Source organism: Cottoperca gobio, chromosome 22 (assembly GCF_900634415.1).
Source record: "Cottoperca gobio chromosome 22, fCotGob3.1, whole genome shotgun sequence".
NCBI classification, from domain to species: Eukaryota; Metazoa; Chordata; class Actinopteri; order Perciformes; family Bovichtidae; genus Cottoperca; species Cottoperca gobio.
This window is the reverse complement of record NC_041376.1, coordinates 15,301,450-15,322,616: the sequence shown is the minus strand read 5'-3', so window position 1 is coordinate 15,322,616 and position 21,167 is coordinate 15,301,450. Positions and strand designations below refer to the sequence as shown.

At 42.3% G+C, this 21,167-nt stretch overlaps 1 protein-coding gene across 5 annotated transcripts; it reads right to left on the bottom strand.

The window, feature by feature from the left end:
• Nucleotides 1-81: 81 nt before the first annotated feature.
• On the bottom strand, nt 82-15,911 carry iars2 (isoleucyl-tRNA synthetase 2, mitochondrial). 5 transcript variants are annotated; one of them, XM_029460253.1, is made up of 25 exons: nt 15,820-15,911; nt 12,725-13,008; nt 12,255-12,377; nt 11,910-12,063; nt 11,687-11,835; nt 11,474-11,523; nt 11,237-11,343; nt 11,025-11,112; nt 10,341-10,456; nt 10,089-10,258; nt 9,853-9,943; nt 9,583-9,734; nt 9,240-9,400; nt 8,914-9,016; nt 8,471-8,564; nt 7,247-7,327; nt 6,432-6,540; nt 4,554-4,656; nt 3,853-3,975; nt 3,627-3,758; nt 3,415-3,521; nt 3,127-3,272; nt 2,810-3,000; nt 2,008-2,152; nt 82-706 (listed from the first exon to the last, which is right to left on the bottom strand). In XM_029460253.1, exons 2-25 carry the CDS (start codon nt 12,989-12,991, stop codon nt 561-563), a joined length of 3,108 nt encoding a protein of 1,035 aa, XP_029316113.1. In that variant the 5' UTR covers nt 12,992-13,008; nt 15,820-15,911; the 3' UTR covers nt 82-560. The 5 variants fall into 5 exon arrangements, with proteins under 5 accessions (XP_029316113.1, XP_029316111.1, XP_029316110.1 ...); XM_029460251.1 differs by lacking the exon at nt 15,820-15,911 and adding an exon at nt 13,517-13,580; XM_029460250.1 differs by lacking the exon at nt 15,820-15,911 and adding an exon at nt 13,326-13,465.
• Between the last annotated feature and the right edge of the window lie 5,256 nt (nt 15,912-21,167).

The window sequence follows — 21,167 nt, the reverse complement described above, 5'->3', positions numbered from 1 at the left end:
TCTGCTGACTCATTACATGTTCAGAGATTCAATTATAAATAAATGGAGTTTAGAGTCTTTCATATACCTTGAACGTCACGGTAAAGTTAACAAGGAACATGATTTATTATAGAAGGGATGCATTTACAAGAAGTCACCCAATATAAATTCTGTACTGTTGTCACACAGTGACACTCATTGTAATGAATTCCTTTCACATGTATTTACACATTTACCTTCTATACTGAACATTAATATCTTCCTATTCCCAACAATACATGACGGTAAACAATGTTGCTCATGCTGTATCTGTTTGGTGGTACGAGGCCACAGTCAAGTGCCCAACGGTTTGGTTTCAGAGTTCACACCTGCTGCTCCGGGAAAGTGTGTAAGTGCATAAAACAGTGAAGCCTGAAGCATTTAGTGACGGTATGCTTTGTTATCTGCCATCAGGCCATTCTGTCCCAATGCCAGCCCTGTGCCAAGCTGCAGCTTCTCTTAAATGACAGAAACCGGAGCAACGGGGGTGGGGGGGGAACAGCCAAGTGCAATGTTTTCTGATCGTCATGGTGACAGGCCTGTCAGTGAGCATGTGACACGGCGGTCTGGCAGCGCGGGCACAGGCAGTCTGCTGAATCTGCGGTGTGGCGGCGGCACCGTGGGCACCGGGCAGCAGAAGTGGGCACCGCTGCTATAGTGTAGGCACTGTCCTCGCGGATTACACCACCTGACAGGACAAACACACACATACAGGAAGTCATCACTTATTCACATTCTGTCCATAATGGTGAACACGGCAGACATTTTGATTCCAACTAAGTCTGGTCCACTTCCGGTGACCTGAGCATGAGCGATGCACAAAGTTTTGAATTTTCAAGAAGTTTCTATTTAGGGTTTGAATTTTCATACTTCTGCACCGGCCACAGCTGTGGACGTAGGCATAAGGTTGTCAGTCTGTCCATCCCATTCTAGCTCAGGGAAACCTGGAGGGAATTTCTTCAAATTCAACCCAAACGTCGACTTGGACTCTAGGATAAACTCATTTGGTGTTCAATTTGGACATAAATCAAGAATTATGACAACTTTAACACAAATGTCTAATAGGATAAAATGATCATACAGACATATGGATGTAAACTGCAACTTGACTGGTTGAACAAGACATACAGCCGCGAGGAGGTAACCTTAGTTTGATTAATAATAATAATAATAATAATACATTTAATTTGTAAAGTGCCTTTCCAAGCTAAAAGCAATCTCAAGGCGCGATTTAATTATTCAGAATGAGTTTGCTAGTTTTAGATTAGTTTGTTTATGTTCGGGCCAGGTGTGAAGTCTCAGAGGTATGTAGCTGCACATATAATACATGGTTGGAGTAGTATGCCATAAAGAAAATAGTATCTAAATGATGTCAAACAGCAGTAGTAGTATTATTATTATTATTATTATTATTATTATTATTATTATTATTATAGGAATCTTTAAATAAGGTTGGCATGTTCAGTAGTCTAGAAATACATGAATTAAAATGAAGGTGCTTTTTTATGTTGTGCTGAACAAAGTACAATAATAATATAAACTCTTAAACACTTCTAAAGTATTCTTCTTATTTTAAGCTCTTCATTCAAAAAGAAAAGTGCAAACTACAAAATGGCTGAAATGAATGTCTGATAAAATATCTCTGGCCAAAATGTTGCAATAATAATTTACTAATAAAAGAACGTGTGCAACAATGTACACAATTAATATGCAAATATGATTACCAGGTGCATTAGTGTGTTAAACTAAAATGTTAATCTTTATCCCTTTATTGCAAACGCAATATTTTCGGTATACTGTCACTGAATTATTACTCCATTCTTCCAGTGATCGTATTGGTCAAAGAGCCCGGCTGTTTATGATCTGAAGTTAACCTGCAGGTTAATCGTGGCGAGGTACGCCATTAAAAAAGGAGCCGGCTTCATGATAACAGAAAACTTGTCTCCACCATCATATAACATATCAGCAGCTCAGTGTTGACGTCCTCACCCTCCAGGTTGATGAGGAAGGTGCCGTTGCTCAGCAGGGCTTCTTGGGGCAGGTCGCGGGGCAGCACACTGGTCAGGTTGACCCGCGCCACCATCATCAGCTCAGCCAGCTGGGAGGAGGTGGAGCTGGGTTCCTCTTGGAGAGACTGGGGGTGAAGTGGAGAAGAGTGTGAGTTTGTATTTATACTGTCCCTTTAAAAAGAATAAAATACAATAAACATTACATCATGTCATTAAGAAAAAACTGACATTTCTAACAAGGTCCGTTTCTTTTAGTAACGTATCCTCTTTGTGCGTTTGTCAGCATTGTGGCCGTCTACCAGAATGACGTTTTAAGCCACGTTGTTACCCTACAGCTTTTACAGTTTAACCAGATATTTTAACCTGATGAAGGATCTTAGTCATCGGACATCTGGATCTGAAGTTATCAGAGAAACAAGCGGAACAAACGTTAGCGGCAGCAGAACAGCTTAGGGAAAACACTGATTTGTAACGTGAAACTTCTTTATTCAGTGTTTTTAACAACGCTAATCACCGTGTTGGTTTGCAGGAGGAGACCTCTCTGGATAATTCGGCTCGCTGTAAAAACCTTCTGAACAATGAAGGAATCCTAACCGGGAGAAGCTGACTGCAATGACAATTGTTATTGTTGTGATTGAGACCCCTCTGGTAAATGTGGTCATTTCGTTCACGGCCCGCTGCCTCAGCATTCGTACACACGAGGTTATTTCCAGTGTTATTTGTGGACTCTCTTGCATTTACTTGAACCCTGTATAGTGGCCTGCCAACAACATTTCATTTACCTCCATGAGTTCAAACAGCAAACCCGGTTCAATTGCAATGGTGAGGTCGTACTGAGCTGCATTTTTGCCTGGAATGGAAGACAGGAAGGAGTCCCTGATGGCACACGCCCCTTCCACCGCCTCCTCCAGTCCTGGTTGCCGCCACACAGAGCTGCTTTTGATCCAGCCGCTCTTAAATAACGTGTCGCCTTCTGCAGAAACAATTACAGTTTATGAATGCTCTTGTTGGCAAGCAAACACAAAATATATACAGACACTGTGGTTGAAATCCCACGCACAGTCATATGGAGTAACAACACAAACCAGCTGACACATACCGTCGTGTCCCGGTGCGTGTAGGTAGACCTCTTCAGCCAGATGCGGCAGGATGGGAGCTATGGATCTAGTCAATCCATCCAGGATTTCCTCTAAAACGGTCTGACATGATCTTCTGCCCAACGAGTCCTCTGGATCACAGTACAACCTGATTGAAAGAGGCGGAAACAAAGGAATAGATGGAGGGAGGGACAAAGACAGACAAAGAGATGAGAGTTTAAAAGATACTTAAGGGACAGTTTGAAGTGGGGTTGTATGAAGCAGGTTTTCATGTTGTGGCAAGACTTTACCGGTCTTTGATGATGCTGAAATAAAAGCTGGAGATTTCTCTGGTGATGAAGGCTTGCAACACACGGATGGCCCTGCCGGCATCAAACTCACTGTAGGCGTCCGTCACCTGCAGACACATACACACATCAGTGGCTTGCATAGGTTACCATCATTTAAGGAAGCAGCTGATACAGTTTGGACTGAGGTGAAGAAGCTATACAGCTGAACCCACCTTGATGCTGTACTCGCGCAGCAGGTGCAACATGTACTGATCGATGTAGTGCATCTCTTTGGGGTCCACAGCCTGCACACGTGGGTCGAAGCCCTGCAGGTTGCCGAGCAGGAACTTCATAGTGTTCCTCAACTGGTAGAGAAATAAGGCCAGAGTGAAAGCAGTGAGTACCATTGATAGAACAATAACCAGTCACTTGTACCATGTCCTTACTGCACTCTGGTACCTTGTTGATGTCGTCTCTGGCTGAGTTGAGTGAAGTGGGTCCAATCTGAACCTCAGTGAAGACGTTGGACTCTGCCACCCACCAACGCAGCACATCTGCCCCGTATGCTGGCGTACTGGGGTCCTGGAGAGGACAGGATTGTTAGCATTTTATCTTTAAAGAAAAGCTAGTGAGCAATTTAAAATGTAAAGGGTCTGGTCAACCAAATCACACAAGACATACTCCATAGGGTATCTAGAAAATTATTATTAGTTCTGTTATTTAACGATTTGAGATGTTTGTTATTTTGTCCCAATGGAGTTTTTCCAGTACAAAGGAAATTATATTCAACTCAGTTTATCAGGGTGTGGTTAAAGTCTCTGCAGCATGTATATCAAAACATTGGCAAATAACTGTTAGCATGGCTACACACCACAAAGGGTATGGAGGGAGGAACAAAAGTGATTTGGTTAACAGGATCATACTTGTATTTTGGGTTTTTACCAAAACAAGTTTACCTGCTTTAAAGTTCAGAAACCTCTGTCTGAATACACCTGTATTCATTGTTTAGTGCCCGTCTATTTAAGCCCTCCTCCCGAAAAAGTGTTGCATAATACGTTCCCATTTAGGAACAGATTCAAACCTTATTAAAAATGACAGGACAGTTTCCCAGAGGCCAACAATATGTGGGGGACTTTTCTCCATCTCTCCCCCGAGCTTACCTTCCCTCCATTAATGACTGCATCAGGATCCACAACGTTCCCCAGAGACTTGGACATCTTCTCTCCTTTCTCAGTGACAGCAAAGCCGTGGACCACCAGAGCCCTACACACAAACACACAACATCAAGGTCTCATATCAGCAAAGTGAGGATACTGTATTTATTTCACTTAGGTTATTGTGACTGAACATTTAAAAAAAGTTAAATGCTTTTTTGTAAACACCATAATTGTTGCTGAAGGCCGTGTCACACATCTCCGTATGACAGAAAGGTATGCCGGCGCATACAACAATTTGTCAGAGTCCAAATACGTCCAACTTTTAATCGGATCGGAAAAGTGAACATATACAGATACACATGTCTGACCTGTTGATAGAGCATCACTTACTACTACAGAATGTATCAGACGAATACCCAACGAATGCATAAGATATACAAAAATATGGTGTATACAAAATATCGGCAACACGCTGGTGTACGTAGATATAAGGTAAGGTATAAGTATATATATAAGTATTCATTAAGAGCTCACTGTGTTACGCTGGGGTACGTTGTTCAACGCTGATGTTTTGAACATGTTCAAAATTACAAGACATACCCGACGTGTGCTTCATAAGATATGCAGACGTTACGTTACGTTAGACATACGTGAATACGGAATACGTACGTGAATACTTACCTACGTGAATACAGTACGTGACTACGTTAGAGGTACGTTAGATATAGGCTATGTCGGCTGACGGTGAACCCTACAGCCAATGTATTGATAACAAGTGGATAACCTATTCCTACCCTATGTTAAGATGATGCCTGAGACGGAGTAACTTATTAAACGTGTTTCTACAGTACAGCTAGCGTTCAGCATGTTAGCCGTTCTCCAGCATCAGCATGACGTGAACCAGATGGCACTTTTGCAGCTCCGTGGGCGAGACGCTCTGATACGTTTTAAATAAGTAAGTGATAAACTATCAATGTTTGACATGCGTATAATAATTTGTTATGTATTCGTTATGTATACGTCAGCTACAACACCGCTGTGGAAAAGTTGGACTGACACATTTTGAGCTACTTTTCATATACGGCGGCATATGTTTCTGTCATACAGAACTGTGTATGTCTGGCGTGTTCGCCGTAACGTCTGCGTCCTTCAAACGATCACAACTTACCCTTAATTTATATCAACCTATTGCTGATATTTCGTATGCGCCGGCATACGTTTCTGTCATCCGGATATGTGTGACAGGGCCTTTAGAAAGGGGAAAGCTGCCGCATGAATTGTACAGTTGAACAGTTCAGTTCATTAGTCAGGAGGATTACTACTTATCCTTATCGGAGCTCAGACTTGAGGCTTACATTACAAAGTGAAGGTGTGGGGTTTGATAGGTGTGGTCATTTAGGAGGCAATGGGAGTCTATTTTGAAAGAAACTATCAAGTTGCATTATGGTATATGTAGGATCAAGTGTTTCTGGAGCGTGGCCCATGCTACAGACCAAAAGCCGAATATCTCAGCCTTCAATTTCAAACTTTCTTTTTTTGGTCGGTAACTTGTTTGCTTGTGAATTACAATACGATCGTGTGACCTCATTGTCCTTGAAAGTTAAGTAAATGCTTATTTGCCATTTTGTCAAATAAACTCAGTAACTCTAAACTGATACACTTGTGGATGATAAGAGTCATCATCAGTTACACCAATAAGAAGCTTTTTGTAGGTGCTCAAGCCACCAGATGTTTGTTTTTTTTCTTTTAAAACAGCATTTATTGCCATAAGAAAAATGGTTGTAGTGGTTTGTATAATTAGTTTGATCATTTGTTTTTTTTCTGGGACACACTTTTCATTTAGACATAGCTCCGTCCACAGCGAGAGGATGGGGCACTCACTTGTAAGGTGCCTTGTTCCTGACGGCTACGCTGGTGAGCAGCGAGGACTGGAACCAGCCTCCTATCTGGTCCTTCCCTTCCACATATGCATCTGCCCTGGGGTCTGACTCTGGAGGTGAGGTGGACGAGGGCGGGTTGCAGAGAAAAAAGAGGGATACATCAGTTATTTCTACACTCGTGCTTCTAAACAATTAGGTAAACAAAATGGTTAGTGTACGTGAAGACTGTCCCAGAGGAGAGAAATGTCTAGAAAACACAAGAGAGACCAGCCAGTGTCAGTGGAGGAATAAAACACACTTAACAAAGGTAACCATTGCTTAAGACTCAAATATCATGCCATGTCCAAATAGCCCCAAAACACCTGTTTTTATCTATTTTAACTCAGGATGGTTACAGGTTTCATATGTAAACAGCGACCTGACAGACAGGTGTTTCAGCCTCGTCCATCTCTATCCTGAAGCAATGCACAGAAAACAAAAAGGCAAAGAAGTGCAGAGTTTGGGCCATTCCTGGAAAAAGAAACGAGCTGCCACAGAGAGAAAGAGAGGAGGGGATGAGATTCATGCTGTCCCAGTTCCTCGTAATCCTCCACCTTTGGTATTCATAAGTACTCCTCACAGCACATTCAAAAGCGCTGTGAAGAGTATCAATCGATTTATTGGACTAAATGTGTATTTTGGAGTGTGGTGGATTGAAGAGGCTCATCTGGCATGTAACTAACATTTACAAGCAGACTGAGACAACAGGAATAAGAGCCTGAGAAACAAAAAGGCAGAGAGAGGCAGCCGTGTCGGCCTGTAGGACGATCAAATAACCTGTGACCAGAGGTTTGCGAAGCGGAGCGGGGAGCCAGCTGAGACGGGACTCAAGCTCCTCAGTGTCTCCCTCCAGCTCCTCTGGAAATGACAACACAACCAGACATTGAACAGGTCCACCTTAGCAAGTCATTTGGTCTCGTACTCTGATTCCCAAGCAAACAAAGGACCTCTTCGTCTAAATAATTTAAGAAGAATTTAGTGTTATTACAGGTCATTTAGCAGACGCTCTTCTCCAGAGCGACTTACAGTGAACTAACTACAGGGACAGTCTCCCTGGAGCAGCTCAGTGTTACGTGCCTTGCTCAGGGGCTCAATGGTGACAAGTTTTTAGCAGGTTATTTATTTATTTTGTCCAGAAAGTGTTTGTTGTTGTAATACTCATTTTGGCCACAACAGGCTGAAGTGCACCATTTAGAAAACATATTCTGGTAAAAACATATATTTTTTACCCATTTCACAGATAATTAAAAAAAATTCAAAGGAACTTAGAACGTTTTTCCGGGCAAAAGTCTCAACCATGGGAGAGAAAACTATTTGGATCAGACTTTGAGAAATAAGTTTTGGTGATCCATTTTCTCTCGACTCTCCAGGCACATTTCTGTCTGTATGGTTTGAAGACTTACTGCAGGATTAGATTTATCTCTGGCAGTGTGTCTGCGATATAAATGTTTTCACTGAGTGTGTTGTCTGCTGTTCTAGTAATGTGGAGTTGCAGACACCTAGCAGGGTGACCCCTGTATGCTGAGGCTGCACTGCCTTCTAATCCAAGTTTGTGCTGCTTTTGCTTACAATACACTTTGCAAAGCAACGTAATTAGCCGACTGTGTAAGCAGCTTTCTCTACAATAAAACTAATGACATGAGAGTTGATTAAAGACATTTTGATGTGAGCTGGAGAATTAACTGCTGCTACTCTGAGAACAACCCTGATGACTGTCAAATAAAGAAGTGTGAAGTCGCAACAGTATCACATCGAGGAACAATATCAACTGGATAAGAAAGTATATTCTATAAAAGTAGTCAGAAGGCAAAACATCTGCAGCTCTGGGCAACACTTTAACAACCACATCTTCTCTAGCAGGATCTACCATTATCGATCAAGGAAACAAAACTTTGTGTTTTGATTTATCAGAATTTACAGTATTTCACAAATGTTGATTCCCACAAAATTAACTAAATGTATTTGTACTTGTAGGACGGATTGAAGACATTTTAGATGTACCTTCTAGTACAGCAGCCCATGACGCTCCGCTGTCGAACCAGATGTCGAGGACGTCTTCTCCACGAACGTAGTCAGTCGCTGGACCTGCTTTACTCTGATAGACACACAAACAAGGAAATTCATGAGCTGGCAAACAGAAAACATTATTAATAATCATGTTTAAAGCTGTATATTAAATGTAGAATAAACAATCAATAGGCAAATACGGAAGTGATCATGAGTGGGAATCTTCTTTTGTTTATCATTTATTCAGGGGTTTTAACCTGTTCTTTAAAAAGGTGGACAGTAGAGAGGCAACTAAAAATACAAATCTTCAATACTTTTACATTTGACTTCATTAATGCCAAACTGCTTTAAGGAATTTCTGTCTACTCTTGTCAAAAAGCCTCTGAAATAGCATTAATAATTACAATATTTATCGTATTATAAACACACAAACTCACCTTCTTGAGCACTTCCTCTGGCAGCAAAGTCTCAATAGGAAGCTCCCACCAACAGTCACTGCCCTTTTCTTTGAAGAGGTTTGCTATATGGGACACTGTGTGTCTGCAGAGACACGAGGAATGTTAAGTAATAATTAATATTAATAATCTTTATTAGTGCAGCGCTTCAAAGCACAGTTACAAAGTGCTTTACATGGTTGAACCAGGAACATGTGTGTGTGTGCGTGTGCGTGTGTGCGCGTGTGTGATAACACCAAAAATGTGAGTGTGCACGTAGTATTTGTTTGTGTCCAAGCCAGTTTGTCTGCATGTGTGCATCAGCTCACTTGTTGATGAGAGCCTCTTCAGTCTCTCTGTGGTAGAAGACTGGGATTGGGACGCCCCAGCTTCGCTGTCTGGAGATGCACCAGTACGTCCGTCTGTCCAGCATGGTCAACAGGCTGCCCCTCGCGGACTCTGGCAAAACACGCACCTTCTGGAGTGCCTCCTACAAACACACACACACACACACACACACAGGATTTTCTTCCTCAGGAACAAACTGTAAATGTGAAGCAAGTCCCTTCCTTGAAACATAAACAGCAATCCTTCCTGGAAAAGCGCAATACATCACTTTATGTGCCCCAGGAAGAGATTATATTCTGACTGTAATATGTCTTCCAGCTTTACCTTGGCCTTGTCTTTAAGCAACTCCGTGTTGATGAACCACTGTTTACTGGGCCTGATGACGACAGGCTGCTTCGTCCTCCAGTCGTACGGGTAACTGTGGAGAAGCTGCTCCTCCTTCACCAGAGCCCCGCACTCCTTCAGCATGGAAATCACTAACACACACACACACATATTAAATAAGAGAACAAAATACAAAGACATGAAAAACACATATCCACATGGGCTAAGTAAATGTCTTATAGTGTCCCCTTTTCACCAATGTTGCTGTACCTTTGTCAGTGCCTTCTGTCATCACAGACAGATTCTGGAGCTCTGGGCCGGCCAGGTCAGTGAACTTGCCATCTTCATCAACCATACACTCCTTTGGTGGAAGAAAAACATACACACAGTTACAAAGACCCACAAAACATGTTTAACCGAATCATATCGACCATGTTTCGATTCACAATTGTCATCGTCTTGCATGGTACAAACAGGAAGCTTTGAGATTGAAAAATAGTGCGTACCACAGACAGTTTAAACTGTGACGCCACACTATAATCCTCCATGCCATGAGCTGGCGCTGTGTGGACCAATCCCGTTCCTTTTGCCATAGTCACATGATTGGCCGGCAATAGCGGCACTTCCTTGTCAGGAATTGTGGGATGTTTACAGATCCCACCCTCAAGCTGGGAGCCTTGGAACATAAACATTGCTTTGTTTGTAAGTAATAAAACACACCGTGAAGACAGCTGAGTGCGAGTGCGAGTGCGAGTTACCTGTGAAGGTGCCTACACTCTCCAGCTCTGTGCCCAGCCGTGCTGCCACGCTGACTGTGCACTCAGTAGCCACCAACAGCAGCTGAGAGTTGTCCGCCCTCTTCACCACAGAGTACCTGCAAACAGAAAACAAGGCACTTCACTACAGGTGACACCACATCACATTCACCTCACAGACATGATCTGTATTGTTAGTCAAGTTCTTACATTTTCTTGTTGGCCTTTTAATAATAAGGACATTTTACAATGGAAGCTTTAGACCACAAGTGTGAAAGAGGATAATAATTACAGCGTGTAAATCCTGTTTCACTGTATGTACAATTGTTTTAAGACAGACTTCAAAATTGTGAAGTTATCCTTTAATGTTAGAAAAACAAATATAATTTCGTTTTTGGAATTGGAATTTTTAACTCTTAAATATCGACATTGGTATCTGCCTCAGAAATCCAGTATTGGTCAAACTCTATGCAATCAAGCAAATTGCCAACTGCTTTACAACACAAGACTTTTAGAACAAAGTACCTCCGAATAAATAAATGTGCCTTGGGTCAGAAAGCACAGGGTTGATGGGGAAATGTGGTTTAGGTTTCACCAGTAAATACCACCGATGGCATATCAGTAATTGTAAAAGACTGAAGCCGCACAAGATGACAAGAGAACTAGACTTGAAATGTTGGTACTTACTGAGCGTTAGGCATGAAGCACACTGCCTGGTTAGCAGGAATGGTCCAGGGCTGGGTGGTCCACACCAACACAGAGACACTGTTCAAACCTGCAAAGGTACACAAACCACACACACATGCACAAATACACTATTAAGAGATTTCTCACCCAGTCAGAAGAATAATGTTTTAAAAAAGCAGAATTAACTATATGTGTGTGTACATTTGTTTTACCTTCTGAGGCTATCTCAGGTGGCAGTGTGCTGAGGGGGAATGTGGCATAGATGGCTCTGCTCTCATGCTCAGGGTTGTACTCCAGCTCTGCCTCAGCTAGGGCCGTTCTATAGATGCACAGAGACGGGGTTAAAGCAGACTACAGCAGCAAAGTCAGTTATCATAGGTTGATGTACAATAGAATATATACTGATGCCTCTAAGCAGAAACCTCAGCATACATACACTAACTCAGTACCTTGATGAAGGAGACCAGAAGACTGGCTTGTAGTCCTGGTAGATGAAACCCTGAAGATCAACAAAAGGAAAAGTGTCTTAATAAAAACAATATCCAAAAGGAATTCCCTGTTGGTTTTTACATTGTTGCAATAACTACCAAGTTATTGAGCCTTTTCAGTCTGAACAGAGATCATGCCAAAACATGTTTGCTGAATAGCACATCATTGCCCACCTTGCTGTGCATCTCTTGGAAGACTTTCAGCTGAGCAGCCTCATAGGTCCCATCATACGTGTAGTAGCATTGATCCCAGTCAGCCATCACCCCCCAGCGCTGGAAAGCAGCCTTCTGACGTGCTATGGCCCCCTCGGCAAACTCCCGCGCTGGTTGGGATGAAAACATTACAGCCGCTGCAAACCTAACAGTCATGTTCATCCAGCTTTTTGTCAGTTTTTACCTTTCTGTCTGATCTGTAGGGGGCCAAGGCCGCTGGTCCCCAACTCCCCCAGAGCCTTCAGCTCGATGGGCAGGCCATGGCAGTCCCATCCTGGGATGTAGTGGATCTGCCTCCCCCTCAACATCTCAAAACGGTTTCGGATATCTTTCAGGATCTGGACCCAAACAAGACAGTGAATTAAATGTGTTTGTGCTGCCATAGCCACCAGAAAGCGTTGAACTTTTACATCAGCGACTAAATGGCACTGCAGGTGTCAACAGCAACAAAATAATAGGTCAGTGATTATTATTTGTTAAAATGCATCATAACAGTAGGAAATAAATGAAACATGAGATAAGTTATCACCTTGTTGAGTGCATGTCCCACATGAGGGTCTCCATTGGCATACGGGGGTCCATCATGTAGGCAGAACTCCTTCTTGGCCTTCCTCTCTCTTTGCCAGGAGTACAAGTTGGCAAATCCACACTCCTGCAAATGAGAGTGCTCAAGCATCATTAACATGGACATATCTGTAAGAGCTCTTAACCATGGAGATACTAGATAGCTACATTTCAGTTGTGAATATCTCAGTTTGCACACACACGCACGCACCTAGAGGGAGAGAAGTCACTTAGTTATGTGACACCAAAACTAAGTCAATACTTAAGCAGTTGTATATGTTATTCAGTCTATAAAAAGGTGCCTGTCTGTTTCACAGGGCGTTAAATAACTGCCTCTGGACACATGATGGACATAATGATGCATGCCGAACTGAAGAACGAACCCTAAAAGGTTAGGGTTAGGGTTAGGGTTTAGAGGAGGGTCTTTCGTCGTACCTGCTGTATCTGGAGTTCTCGGTCCAGCAGCTTCTGTCCAGTCAGTTTCATTGGGAAGTCAGTCCGGGGAAGGAGCACTGTGTCTCGGTACAGTCCCTGAACAGAGCCTGGCTCTGCGGGCTGAGCGCTGCCTTCTCCTGAACTGACACTATGACAGCGGCTGGAGCTGAAGGAGAGAGTCCGGTGAAGGAGGCCGCCTCCCCGGTGTGACCTCCGTCCCCATCTCGCTAGCGTCTGGCTTACTGCCGAAACCCGGCACAGTAGCATGGAGAGGCGAGGTAGCTCTGTGGTCAAGCAAAACCACAAAAAATGAAAACTGTTCGGTTGTTTCCTGAGTTAAGACAGTATGCAGTTATCGTGTTGTCATATTCCGCCCTTCGTCCATTGCTGTGTTTCTCACGGAAGAAATTGAAGCGAGGACAACTACGGAAACCGAGTTGGTTCAACAGAGAACTATATCGCATTATCAACAGTATTGTGGTGCGAGCGGTCGCTGGAGGACGCTATTTATCTTTCTATGACGGAAACAATATGTAATAGTTTGAATTATGTTTGAACTGTGTTCACACGTTACAAATCCACATTAAAAAATAATACTTACAGGCAACAGATTATTTCATACAAATATGTTCATTGTTATACATTTTCTATGATTGTAGAGCTAATGTTATGTGGTCAAGTTTTGTTCAAACTGTTGCTCTCCATTCTTGACAGTCTTCTGACAAACAGCAGTCTTTTCACGAAGACTTCAGCGATTCGCACCAACTTTAACATCAGAGAGCATTTGTTCACCTGCGCTTATCTTGCTATCAATATATTTCTGACAGCAGCCTGAATGCAGCACGACCTCGGCTACGGCAGGTGGTATTAAGTAGTATTAAGTGGCTGATGATGTCATCAGGGGTATAAAAGGCACAGCTGCATCTCCTCTTTCATTCATCCCTTCACTCACCAGCGGACTAGACAGCCAGCCTTTACGCACACGCCTCACCAAGATGAATAAGATGTGTCTAGTTTACCTTGGAGCTCTCCTGCTGGCTCTCCATCTCGTCTCATCACAGGTTAGTTTTGCCGCTCATTTTGGTATTTTGTCTTTAACAAGAAGGGAATAAGTTGTGAACAACTGTCTTTGTCCTCTTCGGCTTTCATACAAGCTTAGTCTTAGGTGCTCTGAATTTTCAATTAAATATTGCTTGATTTATGTATTTGTATTATGTAGCCTAAATGAGTGCCCTGTAGCTACGATGTTAAAGTAAAAGTTTAGCCAAAGGGGCTGATCATAGCAGAAATGGTGGTAAATAAAAACAAACTTTAAAAATGCACATTAGAGGAAATTTAAAGGGAATAAGTAACTTTTAAAGTATCTTAACTTTGATTGCGCTCTCATGCGATTTTCCGAAAGTCAGTCGCCATGTTCCGAAGAAGCTCGGGTTCAGAGTCTTGGTTTAACCCTGGTGTTTATTTGCTTGTTTGGAATTGTTTTAACCTACTAGCGAATATTTGCTTGCTTTGGCATCTTTTCGTGAACAAAACCGTCTGCACTTTGTCTGCAGGAGATCCAGACCATGGCTACAGAATCCCCCATGATGAACACGACTATGTACAACTACACTACGACTCCGCCCAACGTCACCATGAACACGACTATGTACAACTACACTATGACTCCGCCCAAAAACTGCGGCTGTGGGACGACCTTCACGCTGCTGCTGCCGCTGGCTGTGGCAGCGTCTCTCCTCCACGGTTGGTCCTAATGACCGGACTGATTTAGCTCTTCGCACACTGCCAAGACTGCTGGACTAGGCAACGTTACTACAAGAGCAAGTCCCTTTCTCTAAAACATGTTGGATTCCACCAAATACATTTTTGGAAATTGTTTTACCTTCACGCACCAACCGGGGACGCGCCCTGATGCTCTTGGTTGTGTCCTGCTGTTTGTAGAGACTATATGAAAGTTCCCCTTGTCCGGGAACACGCTGGCTGGTTTAGTCCGCTGTCTTTTCTTGGGGTTGGATAATATATTTGTGGCTGGTATAACTCTTGCTCATTGCGCTCAAAACATGTTCTTATACTTGATCAGGATCCACAGGCCTAAAAGTGATTTTTGAACAGGTTTTGTATCGAAGTCTAGAATTATGTTGTAAATGTTTTAGCTCTTAACATTTTTGTTAATCCAATAAAGCTTTGACTTGTAAGTGACTCTTGAATCAGTGTATCTATTATTTTATTTTAAAGGTGTATAACATGAGGCAATGTGTAATTTCAGGCCACCTGCTCCAAAGAAATGGAAGGCAGTATTTCACCTCTAAACTGGGTCCATACAGTCTGTCATTGTGTGACTTATTCTAATTTAGTGTATGCTCTATTAGAGCTGGTCAAAAACTCTGCTATCTTAAAATCTTCACGTGGGTCATAGCCATCTGTTTACAAGACACTAATGTTCACCGGTGGCTGTAATGTGTTTTATTGGACTAACTCTGGTAAACTACACTCATATTGGTCTGTCTTCAACACTGTAGCCTCTTCACATTGTTCATTTTACACCTTAAGGCAAATAACTAATTGGTTATTCTGCTTACATTTGTGAGGAACTGAGACTGTTCTGAGCCATTAAACAGATTTCAGACACGGGATGAGTTTAGAATATCTACCTGGGATTGTCTGGATTGGCTTTACACACTTAAATTGCTTAATCTGAAATGAATGTCAATGCTGACACTGAACAATACTGTAGTTTACATTTGGAAACATCAGTATCTCACTTGATGGCCTGCATAGTCTTTGACCTGTTAAACGGTCACTATTTTAGTACTTTGCATTTCTAAATGTTAAGGCTTTCTGGTGCTGTATCAAGTGTTCTCTTGAAAGGCAACTACCCCAATCGTGCCCAACTTGGATAGAACGCTTGTTCTGTAAATGCCTCCCTTCAGGTAGACTCATTTCTGAGTGTTCACTTTATCAGCCAAGCATGTTAGGTTATCTGGTATTAAAACCTTATTCAATTAAAAAGCACGGTCATCTGATGGCTTTCAATAGCTAATTTGGCCCATGCACAGAAATTCATATTGCACTAAAATCCTTGTCTCAAAACTCACTTGTTTATTGTTGCTTCACTTTTCTGTCGGTGCAGATTTTGGCACTAGAAGGTAGTTTTCACATCCATCATGCTGCGGAATGTTTCCTGTTCTCAGTTTAACATGTTATGAGAAGTCACAACTAGATTTAAATGATTGTGGGCCAGTACGCAGCTCAACACATGTGGGAACTTGACTCCTCCAGTGGACAAATGCTGAGAACAGACTTTTCAGTGAAGTAGACGTCTAGAGCCATTTGCAATATCGGCATCTTTATATATTCTGAGTTTCAATGTGAGATGCAATTGTAAACAAGGCTATTGAACCTTTCAGTGGAAAAACAATCTGGCACATTATTCAAAACGGGATCATTTTTATTAAAACATGAGTCCTCCCTTCAGTTTCTGGCTCACCAGAGAATTTATGTTGTAGGGTTATGTAAACAATTTCTACCATCAGCTGGCCACATGTTAAAGCGACACAAAGCGAAGATGCGAGTACTAGACAAGTAAACAAAACTTTAATTGACTTGAGAAGGATAAATAATTTAATGCTGGTGAGCCAGGCCTCCTCCACCTGGTGCTGGGGCTTTGCATCAAAGGGTCTCTATATGTGAAAGACTGACTGCTGGAATTCACCTGTTGATGCCCTCCTTCCCTTTTCCCTCCTCCTGCTCTGCACACACTCTATATTTGTGTGGGAATTGCGTCCCACCGTGATCACATGACAATGGCTGTATTGTCCAGCTCATCTTATCTGCTCCAAGGCGAGACTCTGATCAGGACCTTTGCCCCATGAGCCTGCCTCTCACCCCTCCCTCTCCTTCATCAGGTACCTAAACATGTTTTGTTTTTTTGAAGACATGATCTCCATTTTACCTCTCTCAAGCTCCTTTCACACATGTCGATGTTGTACTCCGCGTCATGTTGTTCCTCTTGCACGCTCTACTCAGGCGCCACTCCTTGCCTAAACCAAAAGGATTACTTCCAGTAAGTGAGAAGCTTCTGACCCGGACAATCTGGTGTGTGCTACATCTGTGACAGGGAAACTCCGGACAATGAGCAAACTTGATTCTCCGGATATTCTTAAACAGTTTTCAGTTTCTTTTTACCTCTACTTCATAATCCACAACTAAAGAGGCCTGACAGAGCACTGGCCACATTCCTGCAGCGTGGCCGTGAAACTTTAATGCCACTGGAGTGCGGTCAGGTGGTCGAGAGAAGAGTTCTCTTTTAGTTGACCGCCAGAGTGTGACCACTCAAGGTCCTCCTCCAGCCACTCTACCCATCTCCTCCCGCCCACCTGAAACGTAAGGAGAAACCTGAGTTCAGGCATGGGTGTTTGTTTGCTGGTGGAGAGGGGGAGAGGGAGCACATGCTTGGTTGCAAATAAAAAAGAGAGAGGGGGATCAGGGAAAGGTGAAGGACACTCCAAAGCTCTCATCACTGAGGTGGACAACTGCTCTCACATCTCTTTTCCAAACAGAAATGTGCATTTCAAAACCATGACGCTGAAGCCTCTAAAAGTGTTTTGACACCAGCCACTAAATGGCCTCACTGATTTTTTTACCATAACAACAATACTTCAAGCTTTAAGAGCAAGTTTTATATCTCAACATTGATTCAGCTTTCATTCCACAATGCATCTGTGCCGCAGAGTCTAAAACAACAGTCCATAGTTTGTTGCTTATCAATAAGTCAAAGACTATCATGTGCTGGAAACGGATATCACTACACCTTCACTGTGGTTTTCCAGCATAATACTTACATCGCCTGAGAGCTTCAAGGAGGGTTGCTATGTAGCTTCTACTTCTACATTATGTAAGTCATTAATGTAATAGCCTTGTTGACCAGTCACTGTTTATGGGACGTGACAAAGATACATGTTTCAGGGAAGTGCTGCAATGTTTTGTTGCTGGGTGGAAAAAGTATATTTGACAGCAATTGAGAGTTTCTATACAACTATAAATGTGTTAAACTATGCTAACAGCTTGGCTGTATATGACAGTGTCACTGGGATTGCCATGACATTTGCTACAGATATTAATGTGTGTCCAGAAAGTGAACTTTTCCTCTAGTGGTACCAGACAGACAAGATTTGCACTTAAACTGAAAAATATCTCAATCCTCTAGGCTAGGTTGATTGGTTGAAAAGATTATACAGACATCTATGGTTCCCAGAAAAACCCTTATGTTTTTGGTCATCCTTGGACGTTAGAGAGAGAGCGATAGAGCGAGAGAGATGCTATGCTATGCTATGCTATGCTATGCTATGCTATGCTATGCTATGCTATGCTATGCTATGCTATGCTATGCTGCAAGCTTAGTGGTTGCATGGAAAGGGACAGGAAGCTGTGTTGGCTTTCATGTGTTTTAAAGAATTTACATTGATCTTCATTAAAATCACTGTATGCACAACCACACCACAATCCAAAGCATCAAAAAAGGAGAGTGCACTGTTAAACTACAGTGGCTTCAATATGTAAAATCGTATGACTTTAAAAGATGCTGCTGACCCTGTGGTCCCTTATCAGTCAGCTATAGAGGTTGTAGAGACTTGTTGTATAACCTTATGATCCATGAAACTAGATCACTTCACATTTACTGAAAGAGCCAATGTCACTTCAGGGAAGTTCGGTCACTACACCCTAATCAAATGCAGTCTCAGTTCAAACATTTAATCATTCCCATGCACACAGGGTGTAGGATTTGTGACTGATCTCGACAAGATTAAACACTGAGTTTACTACAAGCAGACAGCGACACAGTGCCTTAACGGAAGACACTTTATCAGGATGCACAGGGGGATGAAAGGCTTTATCGTGTGGTGTTTCAGATATGGCATGATGTTTTTAACCACCAGACCATCTCCCCCCTCTACCTGCCCCATACTCCATTTCCAGGCTTGGTTGAACAGTGTGGGTTGTAGTCAAATGCTGCAGGCAGATCAGTCAGCACATCGTCTTTTCCTCTTCCTGTTTGACACCTACGTTGTAAAATACTGTAAAATTACACTTTCCATGGCTCATGTACTAAGAGGAGACACCCCAGGTGAACAGAGTAAACATTTTAACTAAAACATATCACCATGACATTTCCCCAGTTGATTACTTAGATAAAGACAATCTGTACATTGGATGAAGCCAAAATTCAAAAGTTCAAAATGCTTGTTTCATTTTGTTGACATATTGGGGTCAAAGGTTTTTACAGAGGAAAGTTTTGGATATCTCTTCTTATCACTCCATAAAACAGAAAATACTGTCAACAGCTAGAGTCAAAAAGAAAGTCTAAGTCCATCTATCCACTCATCTGTTATTGCAAAGAACTGGTTACCTTCCAAGCATGCACTGGACAATAGGTCACTAGTCCATCACAGGGTTTACACTTATAGACACACGTGGTGATGTTTGACCTTGAGCGGCATCTAAAAACAGTCTTTAAAAGAACGCCGACCTTATGCAACCCAAAGTTAATCTGTGAAAGGTGAAGCAAGCTGAAGGAACCAACCATTGTGTTTGGGAGATCCCTTCACCTGGCAACGCCCAGCTGTGTCACTAATCCTCTGGTTTAAAGAGGAACAGGCCCACACACACACACACACACACACACACACACACACACACACTTTCACACACACTTTCACACACACACACACACACACACACACACACACACACACACACACACACACACCCTTCTGTACTGAGCACTGTGAGGGCATTTTACAATCTGAAGTACTTTGTATTCATATGCTGAGCTGTGGTATACTTCAGTATCAGTAGACATTTTATTGAAAGTAACGTAGTCCAATGTGAAAAGACAGTTTAATAATGTATCAAAGGACCAGTGACTGCTAAAGTACTACGCATATACTGTTTTAAAGTGACCCTGTTACCATGTAGGTGTATCCATGGCTTATGTGAGTAAGTGAGGAGCCTGTGCTTTGCTGAGATTTCATTAATACGTCCTTCCATGACAGCCGTGAGCCATAGCAACATTTGAGTAATGAACACAGAGACCAAAATCAAATGAGAGGCACTGGAAAGAGCTTGGTAGGTGGGAGGGATGGAGCAAGGATGAAAGACATGAGAAGGGGATACACAGCAAATCCACACATCCGGATCGGAGAATGTCAAAGGAAACAAGAACCCAGCATGGACTCTTTGTGTTCTGCTGTGTGAAATATTGGAAACAACAAGGGTAGCTCTATTATGTGAGTGAAAGCTCGAAAAAACGTTTTTACATATAGATACGCATGTTACTGACTGATTAGAACTTTTCCATCATACATCTTGAATGACTTTGACCAGTGGCATGTCTTCCTTTGTCATAGTGTAGCAGAAACTAGGATTATAACAATCCTCAAATCTATAAAAAATGTTGCTATCAGTTCCACATATTTCCACATTTTGGGAGCCAGCAAGGTGATTAGCGTAGTTTAGCATGAAGCCTGAAAGCAGGGAGTAACAACAGCTAGCCTGGCTCCAAACTTAAAATAATATGTGAAAGAGTGTAGTTCCCCAAATGTCAAACTATTCCTTTAAAGATAGCCTAAGGCTCTTAATTGCTAATGCATCTACACAAACATGGGCACAAGCTATAACTAGCCTCTTAATCCTATTCTTAATTATCTTAATGTGGCCTGTCGTGGCTGGCTACACTCCCAAATAGATGCTTTGTGATGTTCTCAGACAGAGTTGTCCTCCTTTCAACTGATTTAGATTGGGTTTTGTGCTAAGTTTAGCAGGTATGCTAGCTGCATGCTAAGTGTAGCAACGGTGAGGTAGGATTTGGGGATTCCTGGGCACTATAACAAAGTTAGGGAATGATGGACCTGGTCTGGAATAACATCACACTACAAATATCTCCTTCTTATTGTCAGGTAAATTAATCCTGATCTTCATTAATCCACACTGGAAAGACTATCACATGTATTTGTCCTACCTCAATCAATATGTATTACAACACTACGAATATGTTTCTGCACTATTATGTATTTTCTGCACAATTATGTATTTTCTGCACAACTATGTATTACAAACATAATAGGGGCACTTCCCCTTTAAGAGTAACAGGTCAACAAACCATCACTTCCGGACTGCTGACGGAGGAGCGTGTAGGCGCCAAACTGGGACCAATGAGGAGAAGGTCAACGCCTACTCCATGTATTAGATGCGAATTTTCAAATGTTTGGGCACACCTGGAGCGGAGCCGTGAGACCGCAACGATGGGGCTTTTTGAGCCATGCGGTCTATGGAAACGGCGACGCGAAATGTGTCCTCAGCTGAGAATATTTTCTTTGTTTGACTTATTGCGTTAAATAAATGTATAGATTACATCAGGAGATTGCTGTTTTGATTCGACATTTAA